The sequence below is a fragment of the Littorina saxatilis genome, linkage group LG13 (assembly GCF_037325665.1).
Source record: "Littorina saxatilis isolate snail1 linkage group LG13, US_GU_Lsax_2.0, whole genome shotgun sequence".
Taxonomy (NCBI): Eukaryota; Metazoa; Mollusca; class Gastropoda; order Littorinimorpha; family Littorinidae; genus Littorina; species Littorina saxatilis.
The window spans coordinates 6,669,023-6,694,012 of record NC_090257.1 but is presented as its reverse complement, the minus strand read 5'-3'; the positions used below and the strand labels follow the sequence as shown (position 1 = coordinate 6,694,012).

General features: G+C 42.0%; 2 protein-coding genes across 2 annotated transcripts in view; one reads left to right on the top strand and one right to left on the bottom strand.

Annotated features, from left to right (window-relative positions):
* Nucleotides 1-1,915: 1,915 nt before the first annotated feature.
* LOC138946353 (uncharacterized) lies at nt 1,916-14,966 on the bottom strand. Its single transcript, XM_070317919.1, has 8 exons — nt 14,679-14,966; nt 14,066-14,209; nt 12,409-12,500; nt 10,691-10,802; nt 10,157-10,328; nt 7,804-8,001; nt 2,827-6,786; nt 1,916-2,567 (listed from the first exon to the last, which is right to left on the bottom strand). The coding sequence occupies exons 1-7, from the start codon at nt 14,688-14,690 to the stop codon at nt 6,464-6,466; spliced, it is 1,053 nt and encodes a 350-aa protein (XP_070174020.1). The 5' UTR covers nt 14,691-14,966; the 3' UTR covers nt 1,916-2,567; nt 2,827-6,463.
* Nucleotides 14,967-14,978: 12 nt separating this feature from the next.
* Nucleotides 14,979-24,990, top strand: part of LOC138946352 (ecto-NOX disulfide-thiol exchanger 2-like) — a 45,818-nt gene continuing 35,806 nt past the window's right edge. Inside the window, exons 1-6 of the mRNA XM_070317917.1 lie at nt 14,979-15,011; nt 15,689-15,857; nt 17,437-17,936; nt 20,201-20,360; nt 20,835-21,041; nt 22,891-23,124. Of these exons, the coding sequence (XP_070174018.1) occupies nt 15,767-15,857; nt 17,437-17,936; nt 20,201-20,360; nt 20,835-21,041; nt 22,891-23,124 (1,192 nt within the window). The 5' untranslated portion in view covers nt 14,979-15,011; nt 15,689-15,766. The remainder of the gene's footprint in view (nt 15,012-15,688; nt 15,858-17,436; nt 17,937-20,200; nt 20,361-20,834; nt 21,042-22,890; nt 23,125-24,990) is intronic.

Below are 24,990 nucleotides of genomic sequence, written 5' to 3'. Positions count from 1 at the left end.
GATACCAGCTATCTGGAACCCGGCATATTTTTGGATCGAAATTTCTTTCACGGGGCTTATTTGACAGCCGCTAACCAGACACTAAAATGGTTATTACATAACTACTAAAGGTGTCTGCATGACGGATGGTGGTACAGTCGTAGTACACTTAACTAAGTCTCTGCACAAGAAGGAATGTATGTTTAAGATAAGCCCACCATAGATGCGTGTATCTTGTTTCGTTCGTTCATTTCATTGTTGGTTTGCATGCTTGTTTTTGTTTGTTTGTTTGTGTTTTTGTGTGTGTGTGAACGCACATGCGTACTTGCTTGTGTGTGTGTGTGTGTGTGTGTGTGTGTGTGTGTGTTTCAATCCTTGGGGACCTTGTTCTATGCCATGTGTACCTCTGTCCCCCCAAAAGAAAGGCATGCGTTGAATTAACTCTCAGAAATATGCCAAACACGGAGAGGAATAAGCATTCAATGTACACGTATGCATGTTTTATTGCTGACTTTAAAACATCAATAAAGTATTGCACTAGAAAAATCAGAGACAAAGTCAATATATGTATAGGTTACAACACGAGTGGTTTTTTATATGGCTTGTATTTCAGTCAAGACCCAGCGGATGAATATCATCGGGAGACACGAGCCTCTGGCGAGTGTCTCTCGATTGATATTCCCGCTGGGTCTTGACTGAAATACAAGCCATATAAAAAACCACGAGTGTTGTAATCTGTATATCCCATTCTACCATCAAACACAAAGTGTAGACTACTAGCGGCACTGTTGCGATCTGTGCAGGGTAAAACTGTTGCCAGCGAGACTTAGCCCTTTTGCAACCTTAAACTAAGTGACCGTCGCTGAAAAAATAAAACGAATGAGTGCATCGATAAGTACGCGGTAACACTACTTTCAGACCATTTAAAAGCTTTAAGTAAAGGTTCATAAGTTGCAAGAAAGTAATGAAGTCGAATAGAAATTAATTTAGTTGAAGCGCACAATTCTTTTGTTTTGCGTTTCAGGTCGGCAGAACGGGCGAAACGGGTTTGGGACCCATTTGGCTTACTCGATTCAGAATTGATTCCACGTTGTTTTTCTCGAACGTGTGTAATTAGGCTTATTGACAGAGAAGCAAATCTTAGGGAACAAATATGTAGGTTTAGATTTAACCATTTGCTCCCTATTTGAAATGTATCTACGTGATAAACTGTTTTGCGAGTGTGTTTGCATGGATGAACTTAAACTGGTATGGGTGAGAGGAAAACGCGACCGACACGTCTGTCACCGCCGATTGATTGCATTTTGAAGGAATATGACTGGATTACGGAAAAATATGTGGACTTACTGCAGAGCCAGGCAAAAGAGTAGACTTGCTCGCAAAACACGTGAAACAGCCGATGTTTGATAGCTGAAGGCGCACACCGGCAAAACACACTACCGACAGATTCTCAAAAGTCGTCTGCTAACGATGCAAGGGGAGGGTACTCGTGTTTTTGTTTTGGTTCGCTAGCATCTGGTTATCTTGTAAGTTGAATGTTCGTTTTTTTCGACCTGCATTGCTTTCATAATGAAAGAAACTTTTGCTTATTGCATCTCATACATCAGATCAGTTCTGAGATTCATTTTTGCGTGCAACTGATATGGTTTTCTGAGCCGTGCAATGCGATTTTAGAACTTCATACAAATGTGTCACATTGTTCGGCGCGAGGTCAAAGGTCGGGAGGAAAGTAGTCCTTTGCCCAAATCGGAATCTGCACTATCATATATTTTTTTGGAGTCCATGATGTATTTATTGAGCTATAAAAATACAACATATATACCCATACTGAAGTAACAGAGACAAAGAAGGGAGGTCATGGGATATATATATATATATACATGTATATATATATATTCAAAAAGATAATAGAAAAAAATGTATGTTTTTTTCACAAACACAAACAAACTGAGAAATATTTGTTTTTGTTTGTTTGTTTTGTAGACATAGATGGTTGTTCCCAAAATGTACTTTCACTAGACATAAATGATCCCATAGCAGTAAACATAATCTCAATAATCTGGAATGTACGTAACAGGTACAAGCGCATCTGTGTGATTCAGAATAAACAAATCAATACACTGCAATTGTTCATTAACGCCTCCTTGTTTTGAATTCTACAAACAATGGCAGATTTGTTGATCAAATTTTCAAATCCTCTGTCTGCTATGACTTGGAGAAAAAAAAATAACACCAATATTTGTTCCTTGGCATTTGTAAATTTTTTTAAATTTGGCAATTCCAGAGAAGACATAAAATCTACAAGAAACAAACAAAGGAAAAAATCTGTTTAAATTGTTACACACATCCAAAAGTAGTAACAACATAAAAAAAAGAAATATTTTTGTCTGATGCCATCTAAAGAAATTACGTGACAATCTTATTTTGCTAACAAGACGAAAACATCATTATCTTATCAATCCTACAGTATTTCACAATGATATTTTTAAGGATTTATGCACTCCCATTTCAGTGGTGTTCCAGTGGACCCTTCAATCTCATTGAATTTGTAAAGGGACATTAGATTTGACAAGAATAAACTCTATAGTCTTTATGTAACCGAGTGCCGTAACACTACGATCACCTCGGGAGGCGAAGTGCAATCAAACAAGATTGAAAATGTTAGGGCTAAATTCTTAGCCCTATAAAAACTGTTATGCAAACCCGAAGGTTTCCTGAACATACAGACAAACGGAAACCACCAGACCCCAACACAAACAGAATTCCACAATCAACCGGTGTTGACTTAAAGGCCAACAACTCGGGTGCAGAGTCTGCTGTGAAAGGAGCGGTAGCCTCCCCTGTCACATTTACATATTACCATGCACAGTCTTTTAAACAACCACACAAGTGACAAGCAGTGAGTTTTTGCTACATAATCTTAAGTACAACACACACACACACACACACACAAACTGACACGCACGCACACACACACACACAAACTGACACGCACACACACACACACACACACACACAGATTCTCTCCTTGACATACTCAAACAAGAAAAGCAGGTTCAGAAACTGCTTCAACATGAATTTTCAAAATAACACACCTTGCATTGCAATTTAAAAAGCATGATTTTCAAACATACCTGACCTGAAGTGACCATACTTGTGTGAAATAAACAAAAGTATGCTGACTGAGTGACCGAAAAGAGACTGATAGATACATAGATACATAGATCGATCAACAGCCAGACATATAGACAAACTAGAAGACAGGCTATGCATATTTTGATGTAACCCTTAGGTTTTTTCTTTCTTAAATCCTTTTGATACTGCGACCACCAAGCCCTGAACATCCCCCCTCCCCCACCCATCCTCCCACCCCATGTATGTTGTAATTGTTCAAGTGTTCTTCTGTTGTATAGTTCTGTCCCTTTGTTTAGGTGATGTCCTGTAATGTACAGTGTATACATGTAGAAAAAAAAAAACTTCACAAAAAGAGAATAAAAAAAAGAAAAAAAAGAAGACAGGCTAGCTGGCAGGCAGACAAGGCAGACAGATAAGCAAATGATTATATGTACAGATAGAGAGACAGGTGGACATACATATACAATGAATGCATAAGCCTCCAAAAATCCATGATAAAAAAACAACCTCAAAGGACAACAGGTGCATGATTGGCTCCACAATTGCAAAACATTTATCTTCAAGAGCAAACATACACAGGAGTGTGCAGCCTGGAAATCTAAACTGATTCGTGCTGTGGACATCTCTGATGTCAAGTAAAAACAATTTTCTTTAAACTGACAAAACATAGCTGCTTCAGGGATGAGCAAAATGACACGATCAAATGCATAATTACTTCTGTAAACAAAGCAGAATACCACAAAATGGAATTAAAAGATCTTAAAAGAGTTAACACATTACAACTGACATAATTGCTTCAGAGTTCGTTGAGCTTAAACATGTATACTCACAAATACTTTCTGAAACACAGACACAGTAAAAGAACACCACGGAATGGATTTAAAACATCTAAAAAAAACACACACAAAAACAACATGTTCAGAAAAAGCCTATACGCGCATAATAAAGGATGGAATAGAGGCCAGTTCAATTACAACTCCACCGTTGCATGGTAACTAGCACAGGTGACCATACTTGTGTCGCAGCCGGTAATTTCCGCGCATATGTAAATTCCGCGCTTGTAAAATACATGTATGCTCCGCGCAATATCGGGTTGTAACTTCCGCGCACGAATTACTGGTTCGGCTCATACAACTTGCGCGCGTGCACCGACAGGAAGGAATACGTCAAGTCCATGGCCTGGAAAAATTTGCCGGCCATGCTGTGACTTCCCCCCTCTTGTACCTTTGCTGCAGTCTCTGTGACTGTGATACCAGACACCCGAAATTTCTGTAATTTCTGTTATATAATAAGTGAACAAAATATTCTTATACGCATGGTTTAAGTCTTCATTCGTTTTTATCGACTTGTCTGTGTAATAAAGACGTGTTCAATATATAGATATACAGTGTCAGTTTTCATGGATATACAAGTGTCAGTTGTTAATGTCTCAATGTCTCACATTTGACCGAGCAAAGACACGCGCGCTAGTTTCACATCACATTTTGCTAAAACACGCGCGCATCTTACATATACACCACGCGCGGGAGTTTCACATGCGCGGAAGCTTCAAAATTGGGAAAGTGCGCGGAGTGTTCATGCACCCACTTGTGTGAAATAAACAAAAAGGATGCTGACTGAGTGACCATAAAGACACTGACAGATACATAGATCAACAGACAGACATACAGAGAAAGGAGGAGTGTTGTTGGTTGGGATATCAACCCAATATGTAAAAAAAACAAAAAAACAAAAAAACAAAAAAAATGATATTTTTAAGTCATCAAACCTCCAGTGATACCCATATGGCTGGAGAAGATTTTTTGGGCGCCTTTATCTCCAGCCGGAGTAAGTTTGACATTACAAGTTCGAACCCCACCTGGGTGCTTAACCATCTTTCTCCAACCCTGCTCAGTCATGGTTGTATCTTGAGCACAAATCTCTTTATTTTCAAACAAAACTACACTGCTTTCCTACCCTGAAAGATGATGGCAGATTTTCACTCCCGGTACCAAGTACCTTAATTAGTACTGCAAGGGGATACTTTTTATCCTATGCCTCTTATGTATTTACAATGAGAATTTTAATCAAATGAGGATGAAAGTCGCTTGTTCATTTCAATGCTTGTTATTCCCTCAGGTGCCAGGAGACTGGTTCAGCACAACTGTCACGTACTCTTGTTGCACACATCAGGGCGGGGATGTAGCTCAGTCGGTAGCGCGCTGGATTTGTATCCAGTTGGCCGCTGTCAGCATGAGTTCGTCCCCACGTTCGGCGAGAGATTTATTTCTCAGAGTCAACTCTGTGTGCAGACTCTCCTCGGTGTCCGAACACCCCCGTGTGTACACGCAAGCACAAGACCAAGTGCGCAACGAAAAAGATCCTGTAATCCATGTCAGAGTTCGGTGGGTTATAGAAACACGAAAATACCCAGCATGCTTCCTCCGAAAACGGCGTATGGCTGCCTAAATGGCGGGGTAAAAAACGGTCATACACGTAAAATTCCACTCGTGCAAAAAACACGAGTGTACGTGGGAGTTTCAGCCAACGAACGCAGAAGAAGAAGAAGAAGAAGTTGCACACATCCTATACATTTAGATCCCTTACTTCCCTTTGTTTCTCAGATCTGTGCAAATCGGTTGCGTCAAGTTTATGACTGAAATCTTTCTTTCTTTATTTGGTGTTTAACGTCGTTTTCAACCATTCAAGGTTATATCGCGACGGGGAAAGGGGGGAGATGGGATAGAGCCACTTGTCAATTGTTTCTTGTTCACAAAAGCACTAATCAAAAATTTGCTCCAGGGACTTGCAACGTAGTACAATATATGACCTTACTGGGAGAATGCAAGTTTCCAGTACAAGGGACTTAACATTTCTTACATACTGCTTGACTAAAATCTTTACAAAAATTGACTATATTCTATACAAGAAACACTTAACAAGGGTAAAAGGAGAAACAGAATCTGTTAGTCGCCTCTTACGACATGTTGGGGAGCATCGGGTAAATTCTACCCCCTTACCCGCGGGGGGTTTATGACTGAATTCATGATGTTCCTCGATCTGTTTACCTCCACTGTTCCTTATACCAACCTACACTTCCTATTTGCACCAGCAAAATCCCAACTAAAACTAGACATCAGAAATGTTATGTGTCTAATGCATGTACTTGTTAATTAAAGCCTCGTGTGGAGCACCTACAATTGGTAGCGCCTGTAGCTTACTTCAGTGTAAAACCTAAATTCTCTCACAAATCATGCAGCTGTGCTTATGAATAAAATCTAAAACAGAACCTCAAAAATCTTTGCTGGATTGACAACGCTCATGGAATGTGGACACCGTGTAAAAGCCCTGAGATACAGGGTTACTGTTATTAAAACAGGCTTGGTGCGGGTGTAAAACCGTACCCAGGAAAACCGCTCTGAGCAGACCCATGCGGCGTGTAGACGCCTTGCGTACTCTGCACTGTCATACCCCCGTACGTTGTATCTTGCGGTGGGGTTGGCTGCTGCAAAGGGTTGTCAATGCTGGAGTATTGCTCGCGACTCAGAGCGAACCCCCCTCGCTTGCTCTTTGCCTGTTGTTTCTGCTTCTGTTGCTGTTGGCAGTGTTCGTAGATGGGCAGCTGATGGTTCTTCACAAGGGTCTGCAAGGCTGTGTAGTGGAGACGGGATACCATCTGTAGGTCTTCCAGCACTGAGAAAACAAACAGAGAGGATGGGGGGTTGTTGTTAAAGACATGCATTTTAAGGCAAGGCAAAGGATTTATTCAAGAAACCCAATGGGGGTACATGAAATAAGAAAAGAAAAAGAACGAAATGCAAACAGATGTGATGGCTGAAAATGATGGCAAAGTGCCTGGGTTTGATTTGTTCAGAAACAGATGAAGCACAGGAAAGAAATGTGTGCACACACACACACACACACACACGCACACACAGGCACACACACGTACGCATGCACACACACACACACGCATGCACACACACACACACACACACGCACACACACACTCACACTTGTACACTGTTTCTTTCCTTGCCCTCTCACCTAACCTACCACCCAAACCATCAAACTGTGTGAGCTAATGCCTATTTAGTCAACGCTAGAGTTAACTGTTAACTAAATGTAAACAAATGAAGACACCTTTCAAACATAAATACTACTGATAGATACAAAGCAATTCTGACACAATTCCCATGCCCCCCAATAATTTGAATCTGAGGCGCCTGGGACTTACAAGATGAAACTCTGTTGGGCAGCCCTGGTTGTTTGTTTGTTTGTTCGTTCATAAGCTAAAACTCCCACGGCTTTTACGTGTATGACCGTTTTTACCCCGCCATTTAGGCAGCCATATGCAGCTTTCGGAGGAAGCATGCTGGGTATTTTCGTGTTTCTATAACCCACCGAACTCTGACATGGATTACAGGATCTTTTTCGTGCGCACGTGGTCTTGTGCTTGCGTGTACACACGGGGGTGTTCGGACACCGAGGAGAGTCTGCACACAAAGTTGACTCTGAGAAATAAATCTCTCGCCGACGGTGGGGACGAACTCACGCTGACAGCGGCCAACTGGATACAAATCCAGCGCGTTACCAACTGAGCTACATCCCCGCCCACAGCCCTGGTTAATACAGTGGAAGGAGGGTTGCACAGTAACAGTTTCTCACTATATCTCAGATGGGAAAATCCTTCAAAGACACCTATCTCACCTTTGCCAGCGTATGGCCGATCGTCAGACGTGTGAAGGACTATTTTCTGCAGGCACACCATCATGGCGGCGGTGGACAGAACCTGCTGGTTCGTGGAGAGGCCGTGAAAGTAGTTCATGTCCACAGCGAAGGGATTTCGTGGAGCTGGGTACATACACAGCTTCACTAGCTCTGCTATGACGTCCCAAATATGCACCTCTGTTCCAGATACAAAAACAAAATGATCAGAGGTATGATCGATCCAGTTTCTAGTACTTTGAGAAAAAAAGCGTGTCAGTACATGTAAAAAGAAAAAGGCGAAAAAGGAAGAAATAAAATAACAAGCATGTGATAAGACAGAAGGGGTTTAATTCGACCCAAAGTGGACTCATCTCCTGTAGGTGCACTTCCTGTATGTGGGTTTTTTTCCTGCATACCAGGCATTTCGGATGAGACGAAAAACCGAGGTCCCTTCGTGTACACTACATTGGGGTGTGCACGTTAAAGATCCCACGATTGACAAAAGGGTCTTTCCTGGCAAAATTGTATAGGCATAGATAAAAATGTCCACCCAAATACCCGTGTGACTTGGAATAATACGCCGTGAAAAGTAGGATATGCGCCGAAATGGCTGCGATCTGCTGGCCGATGTGAATGCGTGATGTATTGTGTAAAAAAAATTCCATCTCACACGGCATAAATAAATCGCATAAAAAAAAATAATAATTAAAAAAAAATTTTTTTTTAAATAAAATAAATCCCTGCGCTTAGAACTGTATCCACGGAATACGCGCGATATAAGCCTCATATTGATTGATTTTCTGGTGGTTTTCTTGGATCTCGATGGAGGTCACGTGACACTCTGCTACACCCTTAAGATAATAGAGAAAGGGAGAAAAGAAGGTGTTCTTTATTTGTAGGTGTCCTCTCATCAGAGGAGCCTTACATTGCAGGAACCACAATATTATGAAACACAATTTCTTTCTCGAAAGGTCAAAATGCTTTCCTGGTTTGTACCAAAAGCAAAAAAAGTATTCGGACTGATTCATACAGAAAGTGCTCTTGTGACAGAATGTCTAACTTCTGCCTCAGTCCTTCCTCCTTCACTTGACAACTTTCCCCCATCAATATAAGCACTGCTGTCATTCCATCTTTTATAAACATCAATGGTGTAAGACAAAGCAGTCTGTCTTTCTCTGAACTCCAACAAAGCACAAACGTATGAGGGAAAAAGCCTGAAGGATATCTGATCTCAGGAAGTAATCATCTAATCGTCTAGTTCATAAACCTTCTCTGCTTACTAAACCATATCTCAATGCTTGCCCTATTAAAGATTTGATGATTAATTCAAGACAGTGTCCAACCATGAAACTGAAACTGAACTTTATTACAAAAGGAAAGAGGTTGAAGGCAGATCTAGAGCCTAATCTTACAACCTGTCCCTAATACAAACACATAATACAGACACCCATTACATCCATAAGAAAAAAATATTGTATTTTTTCATACAAGACTACAAAAAGGAACAAGAAGAGCAAACGCTCGATCGAGTCACTTTCGCAGTTCTGAATATTATATGAGGCATCAGATGGACAGGAAGAAATTGCTATTCACAACACAATGAGTCACGTTCACATAAAATTTGAGCCCGGTCACTTTTATAGTTTCCGAGAAAAGCCCAACGTTAAGTTGTGTTGCCGAACAGAAAAGGCTAGTTATCTCCCTTGTTTTTCTGATAACGTTCGTAAAAGGCTACAGATGTAAATACTTTGATGTAAAGAATAATCCTACAAAGTTTCAATCACATCCGATGAACTTTGTCAAAGATATAAAATGTCTAATTTTTCCTTTGACGCTGACCTGTGACCTTGAAAAAGGTCAAAGGTCAACAAAACCATCGTTAAAGTGTAGAGGTCATTGGAGGTCACGACTAAACAAAATATGAGCCCGATCGCTTTGATAGTTTCCGAGAAAAGTTTGTCAAAGATATAAAATGTCTAATTTTTCCTTTGACGCTGACCTGTGACCTTGAAAAAGGTCAAAGGTCAACGAAACCATCGTTAAAGTGTAGAGGTCATTGGAGGTCACGACTAAACAAAATATGAGCCCGATCGCTTTGATAGTTTCCGAGAAAAGTCCAACGTTAAGGTGGTGTCTACGGCCGGCCGGCCGGCCGGACGGCCGGCCGGCCGGACGGCCGGCCGGCCGGCCGGCCGGACAGACTAACACTGACCGATTACATAGAGTCACTTTTTCTCAAGTGACTCAAAAACAGTTCAATCATACAAAATACAAGTGTAGGAATTAAATGGCTAACCCTAGCGCCAGGTCTATTCGTTCACTAACTTTGCAATGTCATTCAAAATTAAATTACCTCCATCTTTCCACCTAGCGGGGGAGATGGACTTGAGTCGAAGTGGGTTGTCTTTCTCTTCGTCCCCAGCGCCCGACATCCTCATCAAGCGTCGATGGTTTGACCGCACCCACACATACGGACAGGAGTAGCGGGAATATCCCGCCACAAGAAACAGCGTTGTGTGGGACGACTGGAAAAAAAAATAAATAAAAAGATTAGTTTATGGAACATTTAATCATAGACAAAAAGAAAACATTCACTAGGACCTTGATCTATTCATCTTTAAGGTGGATGAATAAGGCACACAACAGGAACAATAATAATTCTTCTTCTTCTTCTGCGTTCATGGGCTGAAACTCCCACGTACACTCGTGTTTTTTGCACGAGTAGAATTTTACGTGCATGACCGTTTTGTCAAAGGCCATATAATAATCGATACAAGCTAGCTTCTGCCTGAGTTAATCGATCATGCCAGAACTGTTTGGTTATTCGTACACCATGGTTCTTTCAACTGGATTACATTTAGTTTTAAGCCTAACAGCTCCTACTCACAGGGTCAGAGTACAACTCGTTGTCACTGGGAGAGGCAGGTGGGAGTCCCACCCCTCTGTCCTCCATGCCGCTCAGTGCCATCTGTGTTCCTTGGGACAACACCAGCGCTGACCTGTACAGAATCATGAAACAATGAATAAATAATATACAGTGGAACCCCCCTTTAAAGACCTCCAAAAATCTGAAAAATCAGGTCTTAAAGGTGGTCGTCTACATTTTTGCTTTTTTTCAATAATCTTATGGTTAGATTTCGATACTAAATTATGTCAGATGATGAATGAACCATGGGGAAAAAAGTTATAGAAAAAAAATATATGTAAAAAAAGATTTCATTTTTGGGTAGCGTGACTCACGCTTCCAATATTTTGTTTTCTGTTTGCTGAGAACATGTGCTTTGCCTAAAAATACTGACCAATCAAATTCATGTCACTATGCTTATAGCCACGCCCAAACAAGTGCAGCAACAGTTTGACACTGGAGCGCTGTCCACGCTTTTTTTTAAACGCACGAAATGCACGGGATTTCAGAGGAGTTTTGCGCTTGGCATTTTCCAAATAAGGATATCCTACTATGAGTACTGCGCTGGAATACTACAATGAATTTTCAAACGGCTACACTGGCTTCGTCTTTCCTGATCGAAAGAGGGTGTATTGTTGATATTTGTAGATAATAAACTCTGCATTTTAATGGTCAAATGGCAATTTCGGTATAAAAATGTAGACAAGGACCTTTAAAAAGGAGGGATCGAGTTCTAAAATGGAGGTAGATTTACAGAGGTTAATATGAAGAGAAAATCTCAAAAAGCAAGGTCTTGAAATGGGAGAAGTCTTAAATTGGGGGGGGGGGGTGTCTTAAAAGGGGGGTCTTAAAAGGGGGGTCTTAAAAGGGGGGTCTTCTTCTTCGTCTTCTTCGTCGTTCGCTCAGACAGCAACTCCGGAGGCCCTGATGAAGGCTGCTGTACGCCGGAGGCTCTCCATGGGCCCATAGAGTTTGTCCCTCATCGGTGTGTCAGCAGGCCAGGTGGTGTGTTGGACAGTCCTGCAGGAAGTGTTCCACTGTCATTGGAGATGTGCCACAGGGGCACGATGCAGAATCACCAATGTGGAATTTGGTATACAGGTGATGTTTGAGTCTGCAATGGCCTGTTCTCAGTCTCACAATGACCACTTGGTCATCTCTGGGTAGGAGGTAGTAGGCATCCTTTTTGTTGTAGTCTGGGTGTTGGTGGAGCCATCTTCTCTTCTGCTTCTCTTTGACTATAGTCTTGGTCTTAAAGTCTAGGGGGGTCTTAAAAGGGGGGTTCTACTGTACCCCTTATATACTCAGTAAGGCACCGCACAGAATAATGTCCACATTGTTTTCTTGTGTTGTTCTTGTTGGAGAAAAAAAAAAAGAGAAAAAATGAATAATGAGCAAGAGTAGAACGAAAACAAACTCACTTGCACAATCACAGATCTATATGTCGGTACGGGGCGGGGAGATAGCCATACCGGTAGCGGCTCTGGCTTTGAAACCAGTTTGTTCCAACCGTTTGGGTTCGACTTTCACGTTCGACAAGGAATTTATTTCCAGTGTCAACTTTGTGCAGGGTCTCCTCCGGGTCCGAACATCCCCATGTGCACGCTTGAGCACGATAAAGATGCCAAATTCCCTTCTTTCACTCCCAGCAACTCAGTTCTTTCTCTCACCAAACTATCTGTCCTGTTTTTAATACTTACGGATCATACGGCAGGTGAGATGATGTGAGACTTTCACCAGCTGATATTTCTGTTGCAGCTGAATGGAGGATACTGCAACGGCGGGAAGTTATCTGAACAAAGAAATAAACAGTGTGTGCAGCAAAGCCAAACAAACCTTTTTAGCCCGACTCGATTCATATTTTCACCTTCCTCTTTTTTCTGCATTAGTTGCAAGCACATTGCAGTTACTTCTCTCTTTTAGTTCACATGCTGGTATCCTGAAATGAACGATTACACTGCATGCACAGTTCACCCTCATACTAGAGGTACACAAGTTAGAGTTATCTACTAAAACAATATTTAAAGAATCATCTTCTTCTTCAGCGTTCAAGAATTTTCCGGTTACGTGTGAGCTCGTTTGCCCATTTGGGTTCCCCAAACTATACTCTGAGAGCATAGTCAGCTTCACTCCGCTTTCGTTGAGAAGGCATGCTGGGTATTTTCGTGTTTCCATAACCCACCGAACTCTGACATGGATTACAGGATCTTTTCCGTGCGCACTTGGTCTTGTGCTTGCGTGTACACACGAAGGGGGTTAAGTCACTAGCAGGTCTGCACATAAGTTGACCTGGGAGATCGGAAAAATCTCCACTCTTAACCCACCAGGCGGCAGCGACCGGGATTCGAACTCACAACCTCCCAATCAGGAGGCTGACGTCTTACCACCACGCCACTGCGCCCGTCAAAGAATCATCAAATTTATAAGTGAATCATGCAGTTTCCTGCTGATCACGTTTGAAGATAGATCTATAGGAAGTTCTATGCATGGCATTTATTCACAAGCTATCTAACAATAATCATTACTTTGAACTCAGCATTTGATCCCTTCCATTATATATAATCCTGCAGATCTCGAGCACTCAGATGAGACAAGACATAGATATATCACTGACAGAAAGATCATTTGTTTCTTCTGGATACTTCTTCTTCTTCTTCTGCGTTCATGGGCTGAAACTCCCACGCTCACTCATGTTTTTGCACGAGTGGATTTTTACGTGTATGACGGTTTCTTCTGGATACGAATCTGGATCGACAAAATTTAACTTTTACAACACCCTGCTGTACAAAGAACATATCAAAAGAACAAGACCATCCTCCAGGGCACAGTGCATGGGAAGACAGAATAAAAGATAGACAGACAACAACATATGTTGCAGAATGGACTGCGACAACCAAGAAGATTGCTCACAACCGGCAGAGGTGGAGACAGCTGGTGCAGCGCTCGTCAGTGCAGTGACCCTAGGACCCTGGCGGGTTAAAGGATCAGTAAGCAGTATTAAGGCTGATGAGGTCTATGTCGACCAAAAGAGTGGGATTCCCTGTAGGTGGAGTTCCTGTAGGGGGATTCCCTGTTTACAGGGAATCCCACAGGGTGGAGTTTTTCAATAAAACTTGCAAACCATCCTCGAATTTCTAAGAATTTTTTTTTTTAAATTGAAAAATATCAAATTCTACCGATGTCGCTAAGCATCATGTGACTTTCAGCAATCTCAGCGAAACGCTACAGGAACTACACCCTGTGGTATTTCCTGTATACAGGGAATCCACCTACAGGAACTCCACCTACAGGGAATCCCACTCTTTTGGTCGACATAGATCGACCCCATCAGCAGCAGTAAGTATAAGCTGTACAAACCTGTGGCTCATGGTAAACAGTAAGACCCATTTCCTCCTTGCCCCTCAGATACATGGAGAAGTGGACAAATCCCCGAACCGTCCCCATCCTGAACATCTCCACTAAAAAGTGCTGCAGCTTCTTCTTCATCGCTGCTTCCTTGTCCTTAAAGTTAAATGAGCAAAAGAGACATTAGTAATAGATTGCATTTTGCATGATAAAATATAGATCATATGCAGGCGCGGCACACATGCATACACGGTGAAAGTTGAAACACACACGGACAAGAGCGCACATGTCACACACACACACATGCACACACACACACACACACACACATGCACATGTATGCAAACACACCACACACACACACACACACACACACACACACACACACACACACAGCATGTTTAAAGACACTTTCCAAGACTCTTAGTTGTTTTTAATTTGAAGACACACACATGTGATGTATGTATACAATACATACACATGAAATTTCTCTCTTTACAAATTATTAATTAGTCATGGCAAAGTGGCTTAGATCGATTCACCAGCAAATATATCATTACTGTTGTGGTCATCCATTGTCGATTGCTGTCGTTTTGTCCTTTTATGCTTTTGAAAAATCTCGTACCTCTGGATCCATGATTCTCGTTGTGGGATCACTCGAAGTCTTTAGTTCCGAGCTTTGGATGCTTGGATTTCTTGGACGATCTGCAAACGGTGTTCGTCTGTATTTGGTCTAATACTTTGTCGAAAATAAAGGAGATGCAGAAGAAAACCCTTAGGTAGTTTTTATCTTTTAAACGACTGAAAAGAGTGCTTCCTCAAATGTGTAAAATCCTTTTGCAATGACGTTGATGCCATGTTGATAATATGTGATTATTCTTAAACAGCTTACTCCTCCACGAAAGCCAAGCTTTAGCCTCTAACAATTTAGCAGACAGCCATCTTGCAACGCAAGAAGGTGGGCTGGAAACAACGTTGCATGTTTGTCGAATTGATAACCTGTTTGTTTATCCTACTTGTTCCAATTTATTTGATATGGAAGATCAGTAACGTTCTCTGTTTCCGTAACTGTATCACATCAATTTTTTGCGAGCGGATCCAGTATTTTAGGCTGACGTATGCTTTGCAGTTGCACTAGGCTACTGACTAGGCTTCGGATGGACCTGTTCAATCAATGGCCTCATTCTCACTAGGCTAACTACTTTAACTTAGTGAGTTTACTTAGTGAGTTAGTCTCTGAAGTAAAGGCCAAGAACTTAGAGTTAGAATCTATTGCCTATTCGTAGTTGAATTCATAAACAACTCTCTCTCCCCCTGTGTGTGTGTGTGTGTGTGTCTCTCTATCTCTCTCTTGTTTCTTCTCTCACTCTCTCTTCTCTCACTCTCGCTGTCTCGCACTCCCCCCCCCCCCCCCCCCGCACTCTCTCTTTCTGTCTCCCTCTCTCTTGCACTCTCGTCCCCCCCCCCCCTCTCTCAAACTCGATCCCATTCGTCTGTCTGTATCTTTGTGACCGATGTTTTTGATGTACTAGTACTACTGTAAGTAACTATATAGCCAGAAAAAGCTTATAATTTCACCTCTCATTCTTGCATATGATGAAAATTGTCTCACAAGTTGTCATTATTTTGTTACAGATTGTCTACTAATAGTACAAGACGATAAACATCTGAATTTTCAACATAGGACTGTCTCAACCCGAGACAGTTGTATTCATGGACCCATCACGCAATAACATGCCACTGGACTTTAATAAGAATAAGGGGAAGCCACCTGTGGTGTACACAAACACAGGCGAGGATGGAGGTATAGTACTTTTCTCTAGCACGAGCAGAATTCTAGCGTGTATTTCTTGAACGCTGCAGTCTCTTTTCCTTTTTGAGGTTGTACAAGATTAGGCAACAAAAAAAAATAGGTCTGTTTATGGTAACCCGACCGACCCTATTTTTTTCGCGCGACCCTAGACTTTTTTTGGCATTTGGGGAAAAAAAAAATAAAAAAATCTTTGGGTTTTTTTTGCAAAATAACGTAAAAATATGGTTTTTTTTGGGGGAAAAAAAAAAAATCCTGACCTACCGACCCTATTTTTTTGGCCTATGTTACCGTAAACAGACCTTTTTTTTTTTGGCCTTATGCCTTGCACATGCTTGAAATGATCCAAACGTAATACTTGTCACGTGTCTGAATTGATAGGTTGTTGCTGTGCTGGTCGAGTTATAATTGTTGTGTTGCATTCTGAGATGTGTGCAGTTTGTGATTTTGGCCTACATAAATATAACCTATTCGAGATGGGAATGTTGTGTATTTAGATCTTAAAATTCTCCAGGTATCGTATGGCATTGGCCGCAAAAAAACACCACATTGTTGCTTCTTCTTCTTTATGTTCTTTCTTTCTTCTCTGGGCTCTAAAACTTGATAAATCTTTGTAGTCATATTGCTGGTCTGTGCAGAACACTACAACTACCGTACTTTCCGGGTCATAAGGCGCGACTTTTTTCCTCGAGTTCGACCCCTGCGTCTTGTATAACGAAGCGTCTAATCCGTGTATGAAATACGAAAAAAATCAAAGAGACCGCCTGAGTACCAGTCAAACAACTTGTGATAATGCATGTTTCAGCTACTAGGTACTGCCCTGGCCAAGTTTCCTGAGCTCTCAAGCCACCCAGCTATCACAATGCCTGCCTTTGATCTGGCCGCACACACAGAGCACACATAATTATTTCCACTGACTCTGTTAAACTCGGTCACTGACCGGTCACTGACCCGGTGCAGGAAGTATTTCCTCTCTCAGATATGACAGGGGAACCACCTCTCATGGCAAAAACTGGGTCATTGACCCCTGGGAAGAAGGTCGTGTCTATAAACAAGGCCACCCAGCTATCACAATGTCTTTGATCTCGCGGCACACACAGAGTTCGACTCTGTTAAACTCGGTCACTGACCGGTCACTGACCCCGAAGCCGGAAGTGTTTCCTCTCTCAGATATGACAGGAACCACCTCTCATGGCAAAAACTGGGTCATTGACCCCTGGGAAGAAGGTCGTGTCTATAAACAATGGACCTGGCTTTGATCTCGCCGGCTTATTTTCATTCTTCGACTACCGGTATACTTTTTCAATTTTGGTGCGCCCTATCGGCCCCCTGCGTCCAATGGGTGACTGGATTACAATTTATTTTAAAAACTAGGGGGTGCGTCTTAGATAACGAAGCGCCTTGTCACCCGGAAAGTACGGTACAAGATTAGATTATAAGCCCCCAAATGTCCTCTTTTTCATGCCATTTGTGATGCGCTACATGTTTTCATCTTTTTTTGTGACCATCTAATGGATTTTAACCAGTGCACAAGTCAAGCCATCTCTGATTTTTTCTATTTTATTTTTGTCAGTGTCGTCCAGCACAGCCACAGCTGCAGCCATCGCCGCGGCAACAGCAGCAGCCTCCAGCACCAACACAATGATGACCAACAGCCAGTACAACATGGCCCACATGGCAAACGAAACAATAGACTTAACCCGCAACAGCGGCAAGATGCAAAGCAACATGGGTGGCGGCAACATGCAAGGAAACATGGGTCCAGGAAATATGCAAGGAAACATGGGTGGCGGAAACATGCAAGGAAACATGGGTCCGGGCAATATGCAAGGAAATATGGGTCCAGGAAACATGCAAGGAAGCATGGTGAGTCCAGGAAACATGGGTCCAGGAAACATGCAAGGCAACATGGGTCCGAGCAACATGCAAGGAAACATGGGTGATGGCAACATGGGTAACATGGCCAACCTAGCTAGCAACCTGGCAAATATGGCAACCAACATGATGGGACCAATGGGACCTTTGGGACCAATGGGACCCAACATGATGATGGGACCTATGAACATGGGACAGGTGAGGTTTTACCCGCTTTTTAGTTTGGGTTGTCACTGGTCGTTAGGTTTCGAAAAGAACTATCTGCACTGAGATAATGAGTTTCAGTTTTTTTATCAAGATGTATGCCTATTTCTTTCGAATACATCACCTCAATTTAACTATAAGGTCTTGTAAAATGACTATTTTTCTTGTCTTGATACAGTAAAACATCCCACTGGCACCCCCCGCGGGTTAGGGGGAAGAATTTACCCCTCCCTGGTCCCCCCGCGGGTTTGGGGGAAGAATTTACCCGATGCTCCCCAGCACGTCGTAAGAGGCGACTAACGGATTCTGTTTCTCCTTTTACCCTTGTTAAGTGTTTCTTGTATAGAATATAGTCAATTTTTGTAAAGATTTTAGTCAAGCAGTATGTAAGAAATGTTAAGTCCTTTGTACTGGAAACTTGCATTCTCCCAGTAAGGTCATATATTGTACTACGTTGCAAGCCCTTGGACTAAAATTTTGATTAGTGCTTTTGTGAACAAGAAACAATTGACAAGTGGCTCTATCCCATCTCCCCCCTTTCCCCGTCGCGATATAACCTTGAATGGTTGAAAACGATGTTAAACACCAAATAAAAAAAGAAAGAAATCCCACTGGCGACCTTGAATATATGTCCAGAAAAATCAGTCATTGAAAGGAGGGGTCTTTATTGGGAATTTGAAGGTAGAGTTTCATCACAAACTTGCCCGTTTACTGCCCAAAAGGCTGTTTTCCTTCTTTTGGAATGTTTTCTGTCACAACTTTCTCCGTTTTCCCACTTGTTGGAAATAGACTCCCCCGGTCTTTGATTATTGATTGAAGTTGGGTTTTTGACTCACATGCGAAGCAAAAGTGAGTCTATGTACTCACCCGAGTCGTCCGTCCGTCCGGCCGGCCGGCCGGCCGTCCGGAAAACTTTAACGTTGAATATTTCTTGGACACTATTCAGTCTATCAGTACCAAATTTAGCAAGATGGTGTATGATGACAAGGCCCCAAAAAACATACATTGCATCTTGACCTTGCTTCAAGGTCAAGGTCGCAGGGGCCATAAATGTGGTCTAAAAAACAGCTATTTTTCACATTTTTCCCATTTTCTCTGAAGTTTTTGAGATTGAATACCTCACCTATATATGATATATAGGGCAAAGTAAGCCCCATCTTTTGATACCAGTTTGGTTTACCTTGCTTCAAGGTCAAGGTCACAGGAGCTCTTCAAAGTTGGATTGTATACATATTTTGAAGTGACCTTGACCCTGAACTATGGAAGATAACTGTTTCAAACTTAAAAATTATGTGGGGCACATGTTATGCTTTCATCATGAGACACATTTGGTCACATATGATCAAGGTCAAGGTCACTTTGACCCTTATGAAATGTGACCAAAATAAGGTAGTGAACCACTAAAAGTGACCATATCTCATGGTAGAAAGAGCCAATAAGCACCATTGTACTTCCTATGTCTTGAATTAACAGCTTTGTGTTGCATGACCTTGGATGACCTTGACCTTGGGTCAAGGTCACATGTATTTTGGTGGGAAAAATGTGTAAAGCAGAAGGTCAAGCATGTGAGTCGTATGGGCTTTGCCCTTCTTGTTGATAATGAAGATCAGTAACGTTCTCCGTAAGTGTATCACATGTATTTTTTGCGAGCGGATCCTGTATATTTTAGGCTGACGTATGCTTTGCGCTAGGCTTTGGATGGACCTTCAATGGCCTCGTTCTCACTAACTACTTAGTGAGTTAGTCTCTGAAGTAAAGGCCAAGAACGTAGCGTTACAATCTGTTGCCTATTCGTATTTGAATTCATAAACAACTCTCTCTCCCCCTGTGTGTGTGTCTCTGAGTCTCTCTCTCTCTCTCTCTCTCTCTCTCTCTCTCTCTCTCTCTCTCTCTCTCTCTCTCTCTTTCTCTCTCTCTTCTCTCTCTCTCTCGCTGTCTCGCACACCCCCCCTCGCATTCTCTCTTTCTGTTTCCCTAATGCACTCTCGTCCCCCCCCCCCCCCCCTCTCTCAAACTCCTTTCGTCTGTCTGTATCTCTGTTTTTTTCCCACTCCCAGACTTTTTGCGATGCGGATCACAGTTTCACCTTTATTGCTTCTCTCTATGACTTCTCTCCATGCTTGAAATTCTCAAGTTTGGTGAGGCTTGGTTTCATCTGAATCTCAAAAAGGGTGTGTCTGCTGGGAATAGACTTTTTTTAAATCTAGGTCTGATCATTTGTGAATGTTTACGAATTTGTGAAATTTGTGGTGTTGCAGTTTGGAGGAATGATGGGTGCAATGGGCCCCATGGGAATGATGGCACCAGATGGGATGAACATGGGCATGGGTCCCATGGGACCGGGACCCATGGGACCCCCCATGCAACAGAAGGAGGTCATCACTTTGAACTCTTGCGTGCTGCTCCCCCCACATCCAGGTGAGTGCATTTAAAACCCAAGATACATAGACGCAAAATAGACATAGGACATTCCCCCAAATTGCCGTATGCTGCCAGAATGGCGGGGTAAAAACTGTCATACACATAAAAAAAATCCACTCGTGCAAACACCTGAGTGAATGTGTGAGTTTGAGCCCATGAACGAAGAAGAAGACATTTGACATTTGTTGGCTACTTCTGAAGAGGGTAGTCCTGTTGCTGTGTTGTTTGTTGTTTCTTGGATTCATACTGGGCAGGCCATCAAATAAATAACATAAAATATAAATCCCTTGTTTTCTCAGATTTTCACTTCACAAAGTTCATTAATATACCTCTGTTTTGAAACTCCCCCAATACCACAAAAACTCACCTCACCCCCTTTATGAGGCTTGAATTTCTTAGACTTTTGAAGGCAGTACGACAGGGATCTTATTGCACCATGTGGTCTCATAAACTTCTCTATCTTTCTCACAGATGCCCCGTCCCACAGTGTGCGAGATCGCCCCCCTGGGTGCAGAACAGCCTTCGTTGGGGGTCTGCCAGAAAACATCACAGAGGAGATTCTGCAGGAGGTCTTTGAGAAGTCGGGACCCATCGAGAGCATCCGCCTGGGCAAAAAGAACTTCGCCCACGTTCGTTTCATCAGGCCGGAATCTGTGGAGCAAGCCATGTATTTGTCAGGTTGGTAGATCACCGCTTCGAATGATTCATGTAGGTGCTTCTGTCTTTTTGACTCACATGCGAAGCAAAAGTGAGTCTATGTACTCACCCGAGTCGTCCGTCCGTCCGTCCGTCCGTCCGTCCGGACGTCCGTCCGGCCGTCCGGAAAACTTTAACGTTGGATATTTCTTGGACACTATTCAGTCTATTAGTACCAAATTTGGCAAGATGGTGTATGATGACAAGGCCCCAAAAAACATACATAGCATCTTGACCTTGCTTCAAGGTCAAGGTCGCAGGGGCCATAAATGTTGTCTAAAAAACAGCTATTTTTCACATTTTTCCCATTTTCTCTGAAGTTTTTGAGATTGAATACCTCACCTATATATGATATATAGGGCAAAGTAAGCCCCATCTTTTGATACCAGTTTGGTTTACCTTGCTTCAAGGTCAAGGTCACAGGGGCTCTTCAAAGTTGGATTGTATACATATTTTGAAGTGACCTTGACCCTGAACTATGGAAGACAACTGTTTCAAACTTAAAAATTATGTGGGGCACATGTTATGCTTTCATCATGAGACACATTTGGTCACATATGATCAAGGTCAAGGTCTCTTTGACCCTTATGAAATGTGACCAAAATAAGGTAGTGAACCACTAAAAGTGACCATATCTCATGGTAGAAAGAGCCAATAAGCACCATTGTACTTCCTATGTCTTGAATTAACAGCTTTGTGTTGCATGACCTTGGATGACCTTGACCTTGGGTCAAGGTCACATGTATTTTGGTAGGAAAAATGTGTAAAGCAGTTCTTAGTGTATGATGTCATTGCTAGGTTTAGGTCAAGCATGTGAGTCGTATGGGCTTTGCCCTTCTTGTTGTTTGTTTGTGTTTGGAGTCATGGTTCATTATTCACTTTTCACTCATATAGCTAGTTGGATGCCAGACGGAACTGATTAAAAAGTTTGATTTTGATGCTTGGATTGTTCGTTACTGAAGAAGTTTTTAAGCTGGTTGAGTGTTGATTTCCCATCTTTTCAGGTAATGTTGTCATTTGCAGGTATTATTTATTCATTGCCTTCCACGAGAAATGCTTTCATGCTTGCTAAATGCGGCAATGGTTGCGTGAACAGTTTCTTCTAAGGCCAAAAAAAATATAGGTGTGGTTACGGTAACATAGCAAAAAAAAATAGGGTAGGAAGGTAGGCAATCACTTTTTTTTTTTTAACTTTTTTTTCTAATGTGTACAAATTAAACCTACTTGACAGGGAAATAAGTGTGCGACTCGGGCGCTTTCGCTTTCATTGCGTTTTCTGCACTCGTTTTCTTGTGTGTGTGGTTTGTGTTTTTGTGCAAATGTAATAAAAAGTTATAGGGTCGGCCCCTAAAAATAGGGTAGGTCGGGTTACCGTAACCACACCTATTTTTTTTTTAGGCCTAAGGTGTTTGTCACAATGCAATACAGTCCATCAGTAGAAAGGAAGTATGTACCATAAAATACCTTGTAAGCACCTAGTCTCGAGCGAACGCCCATCCCCTACTTTGGGTCAAAAACTGTATAGGGTATAGTACCTTGTAAACGCCCACCCCCCACATTTGGATGAAGGATGGCAGGAGACAAATTATTTGTTCTAATTGTTTATGAAACTCCTTACGCAATCCCGACATAGCATTCCGATGCATAATGACAAGATACTACGAAACAGTTATACTATTTATTTCATACATTTACACGGTAGTTTATGGTATTTTTAGTGCAGATGTTTTAGAGACAGCTCCTGTGTTTCAAAGCAGTAAGATGTTCATATGAGCAAAGCTACAAAATGAAATGATGGTGAAATCAGATTGTATTCTTGTGTGTTACCCAGGATATCGCATGAAGATTGACAACAAAGACGACAAAGCCAACACAGGCAGAATCCATGTGGACTATGCCAACGCTCGCAACGACCAGCACGAGTATGAGTGCGAGCAGCGAGCGATCGCCAGAGATATGAGACACCAGCAGCAAGTTCAGGAAGAACGGTTGAGAGTGCCCTCCCCTCCTCCTGCCACGCCTTTCACCGTCTATGATGGCAACGCTTTGCTTGATGTTTTGAAGAGTAAGAACTTGCATTGTTTCAGCCTGTTGGGAAAACCTTTGTATGTGGTACAGTGGAACCCCTTTTTAATTAAGACCTAAACAAATCTGAGAAAATTAGGTCTTAAAATGGGGGTAAATTTACAAAGGTGGTGAACATAAAATCTCAAAAAGCAATGTCTTAAACCCCCCGCGGGTTAGGGGGAGTCTCATATTGGTTGGGACGAGAAAGAATTTACCCGATGCTCCCCAGCATGTCGTAAGAGGTGACTGACGGATTCTGTTTCTCCTTTTACCCTTGTTAAGTGTTTCTTGTGTAGAATATAGTCCATTTTTGTAAAGATTTTAGTCAAGCAGTATGTAAGAAATGTTAAGTCCTTTGTACTGGAAACTTGCATTCTCCCAGTAAGGTAATATATTGTACTACGTTGCAAGCCCCTGGAGCAAATTTTTGATTAGTGCTTTTGTGAACAAGAAACAATTGACAAGTGGCTCTATCCCATCTCCCCCCTTTCCTCGTCGCGATATAACCTTGAATGGTTGAAAACGACGTTAAACACCAAATAAAGAAAGAAAGACGTACTTCCTTCACTTTTGAAAGACAAGGCCACAATCTGCAGACGAAGATTTTGTTGTGTTAATACTGTTGCCAGTACCTAACAGTAACTCCCCAATGGCATTGCAGTGGAGTCCGGGTACAACGAATCTCAAGGGAGATACATTTTAGTTTGTTATATCAGTAATTCGCTGTAGGGTTTTCAACCCTAAATGGCCTCAAGACAAGTTTTCCCAATCACCTTCAAATCTTCTTCTTCTTCTTCTTCTGCGTTCGTGGGCTCAAACTCCCACGTACACTCGTGTTTTTTGCACGAGTGGAATTTTACGTGTATGACCGTTTTTTACCCCGCCATTTAGGCAGCCATACGCCGTTTTCGGAGGAATCACCTTCAAATGATCGTCGCATCGATCTTTCCTTGGAGAGTACAATCTCTGCATGTTTTCAACAGCTTCATAATATAATCCATAGAGAGAGGCAAACTAACAGCGGGAGGTGCATGAAAAGCGTCAGTTTTCACAATAAAACTTGGACTCGCTCTTTCACGGATTTCGTTATACCCAGGTTCGTTATAGCTGGACTCCACTGTACAGTGAAACCTCTATTTTTAGGAACCACTGATTTTATTTTCTATTTTTAAGACTTTGTTTTCTCAGTTTTTGTTTTCATGCAATCTGTAAGTTTACTTCATTTTAAAGACTTTCTCATTTTTCTCAACATTTGAAGATGGGATTATGAATTATAGGGACATGTGTGACTGGTCCAAGGGGTGCTTTCCATTGTACCACTGTAGTATCAGTGCATATCTACAATACTAGAACCCTAAATTGGAGCATGGAAACCAAAATCTTCCCGCAGTGGGGCACTGCGGTTATGAAATTAAAGGCCCCTCCTGTTTTTGGAACCGCAGGAGCTTTCTAGTTTGCTGTTAGGTAGATTTTTGGTTCCTCTTTCCTGTCATGCTCTCTTTTTCTTCATGAACTCTTTTCTTTTTTCTGCCTTCTTGCTCATTCACCTGTATTTTTTCCAAAAATCTCTTCTCTTGCCGCTTGTCTCGCGATTCATGTATAGTTTAATCTGTTAGTGTTCTGATGTAAGTCCAGCAGTAGATAGGTTAAGCCTATTTTAACATACTGGAAACTGGTAATCTTCCAGTAGGTATTAATTTAGTTTTACTAAAGCCTGCTGGGACACAAGTAATGGGTTAGTGCATTTGTAAACAGGAATCGCTTGACAAGTGGCCCCCTTCATCCCCCCCTTCCTCGTCCTGATATGGCTCTGCGTAGTCGGCTGGACGTTAAGCAACAAATAAACAAACAAACAAACCAAAAT

Excerpts from the sequence above, each read along its gene's own strand:
- LOC138946353 (XM_070317919.1), bottom strand. Across the intron at positions 12,501-14,065 it reads CTGTTTACCATGAGCCACAG|ATAACTTCCCGCCGTTGCAG; the intron begins GTTTGTACAGCT and ends TTCTTTGTTCAG. Across the intron at positions 6,787-7,803 it reads TCGGCCATACGCTGGCAAAG|TGCTGGAAGACCTACAGATG; the intron begins GTGAGATAGGTG and ends TTGTTTTCTCAG.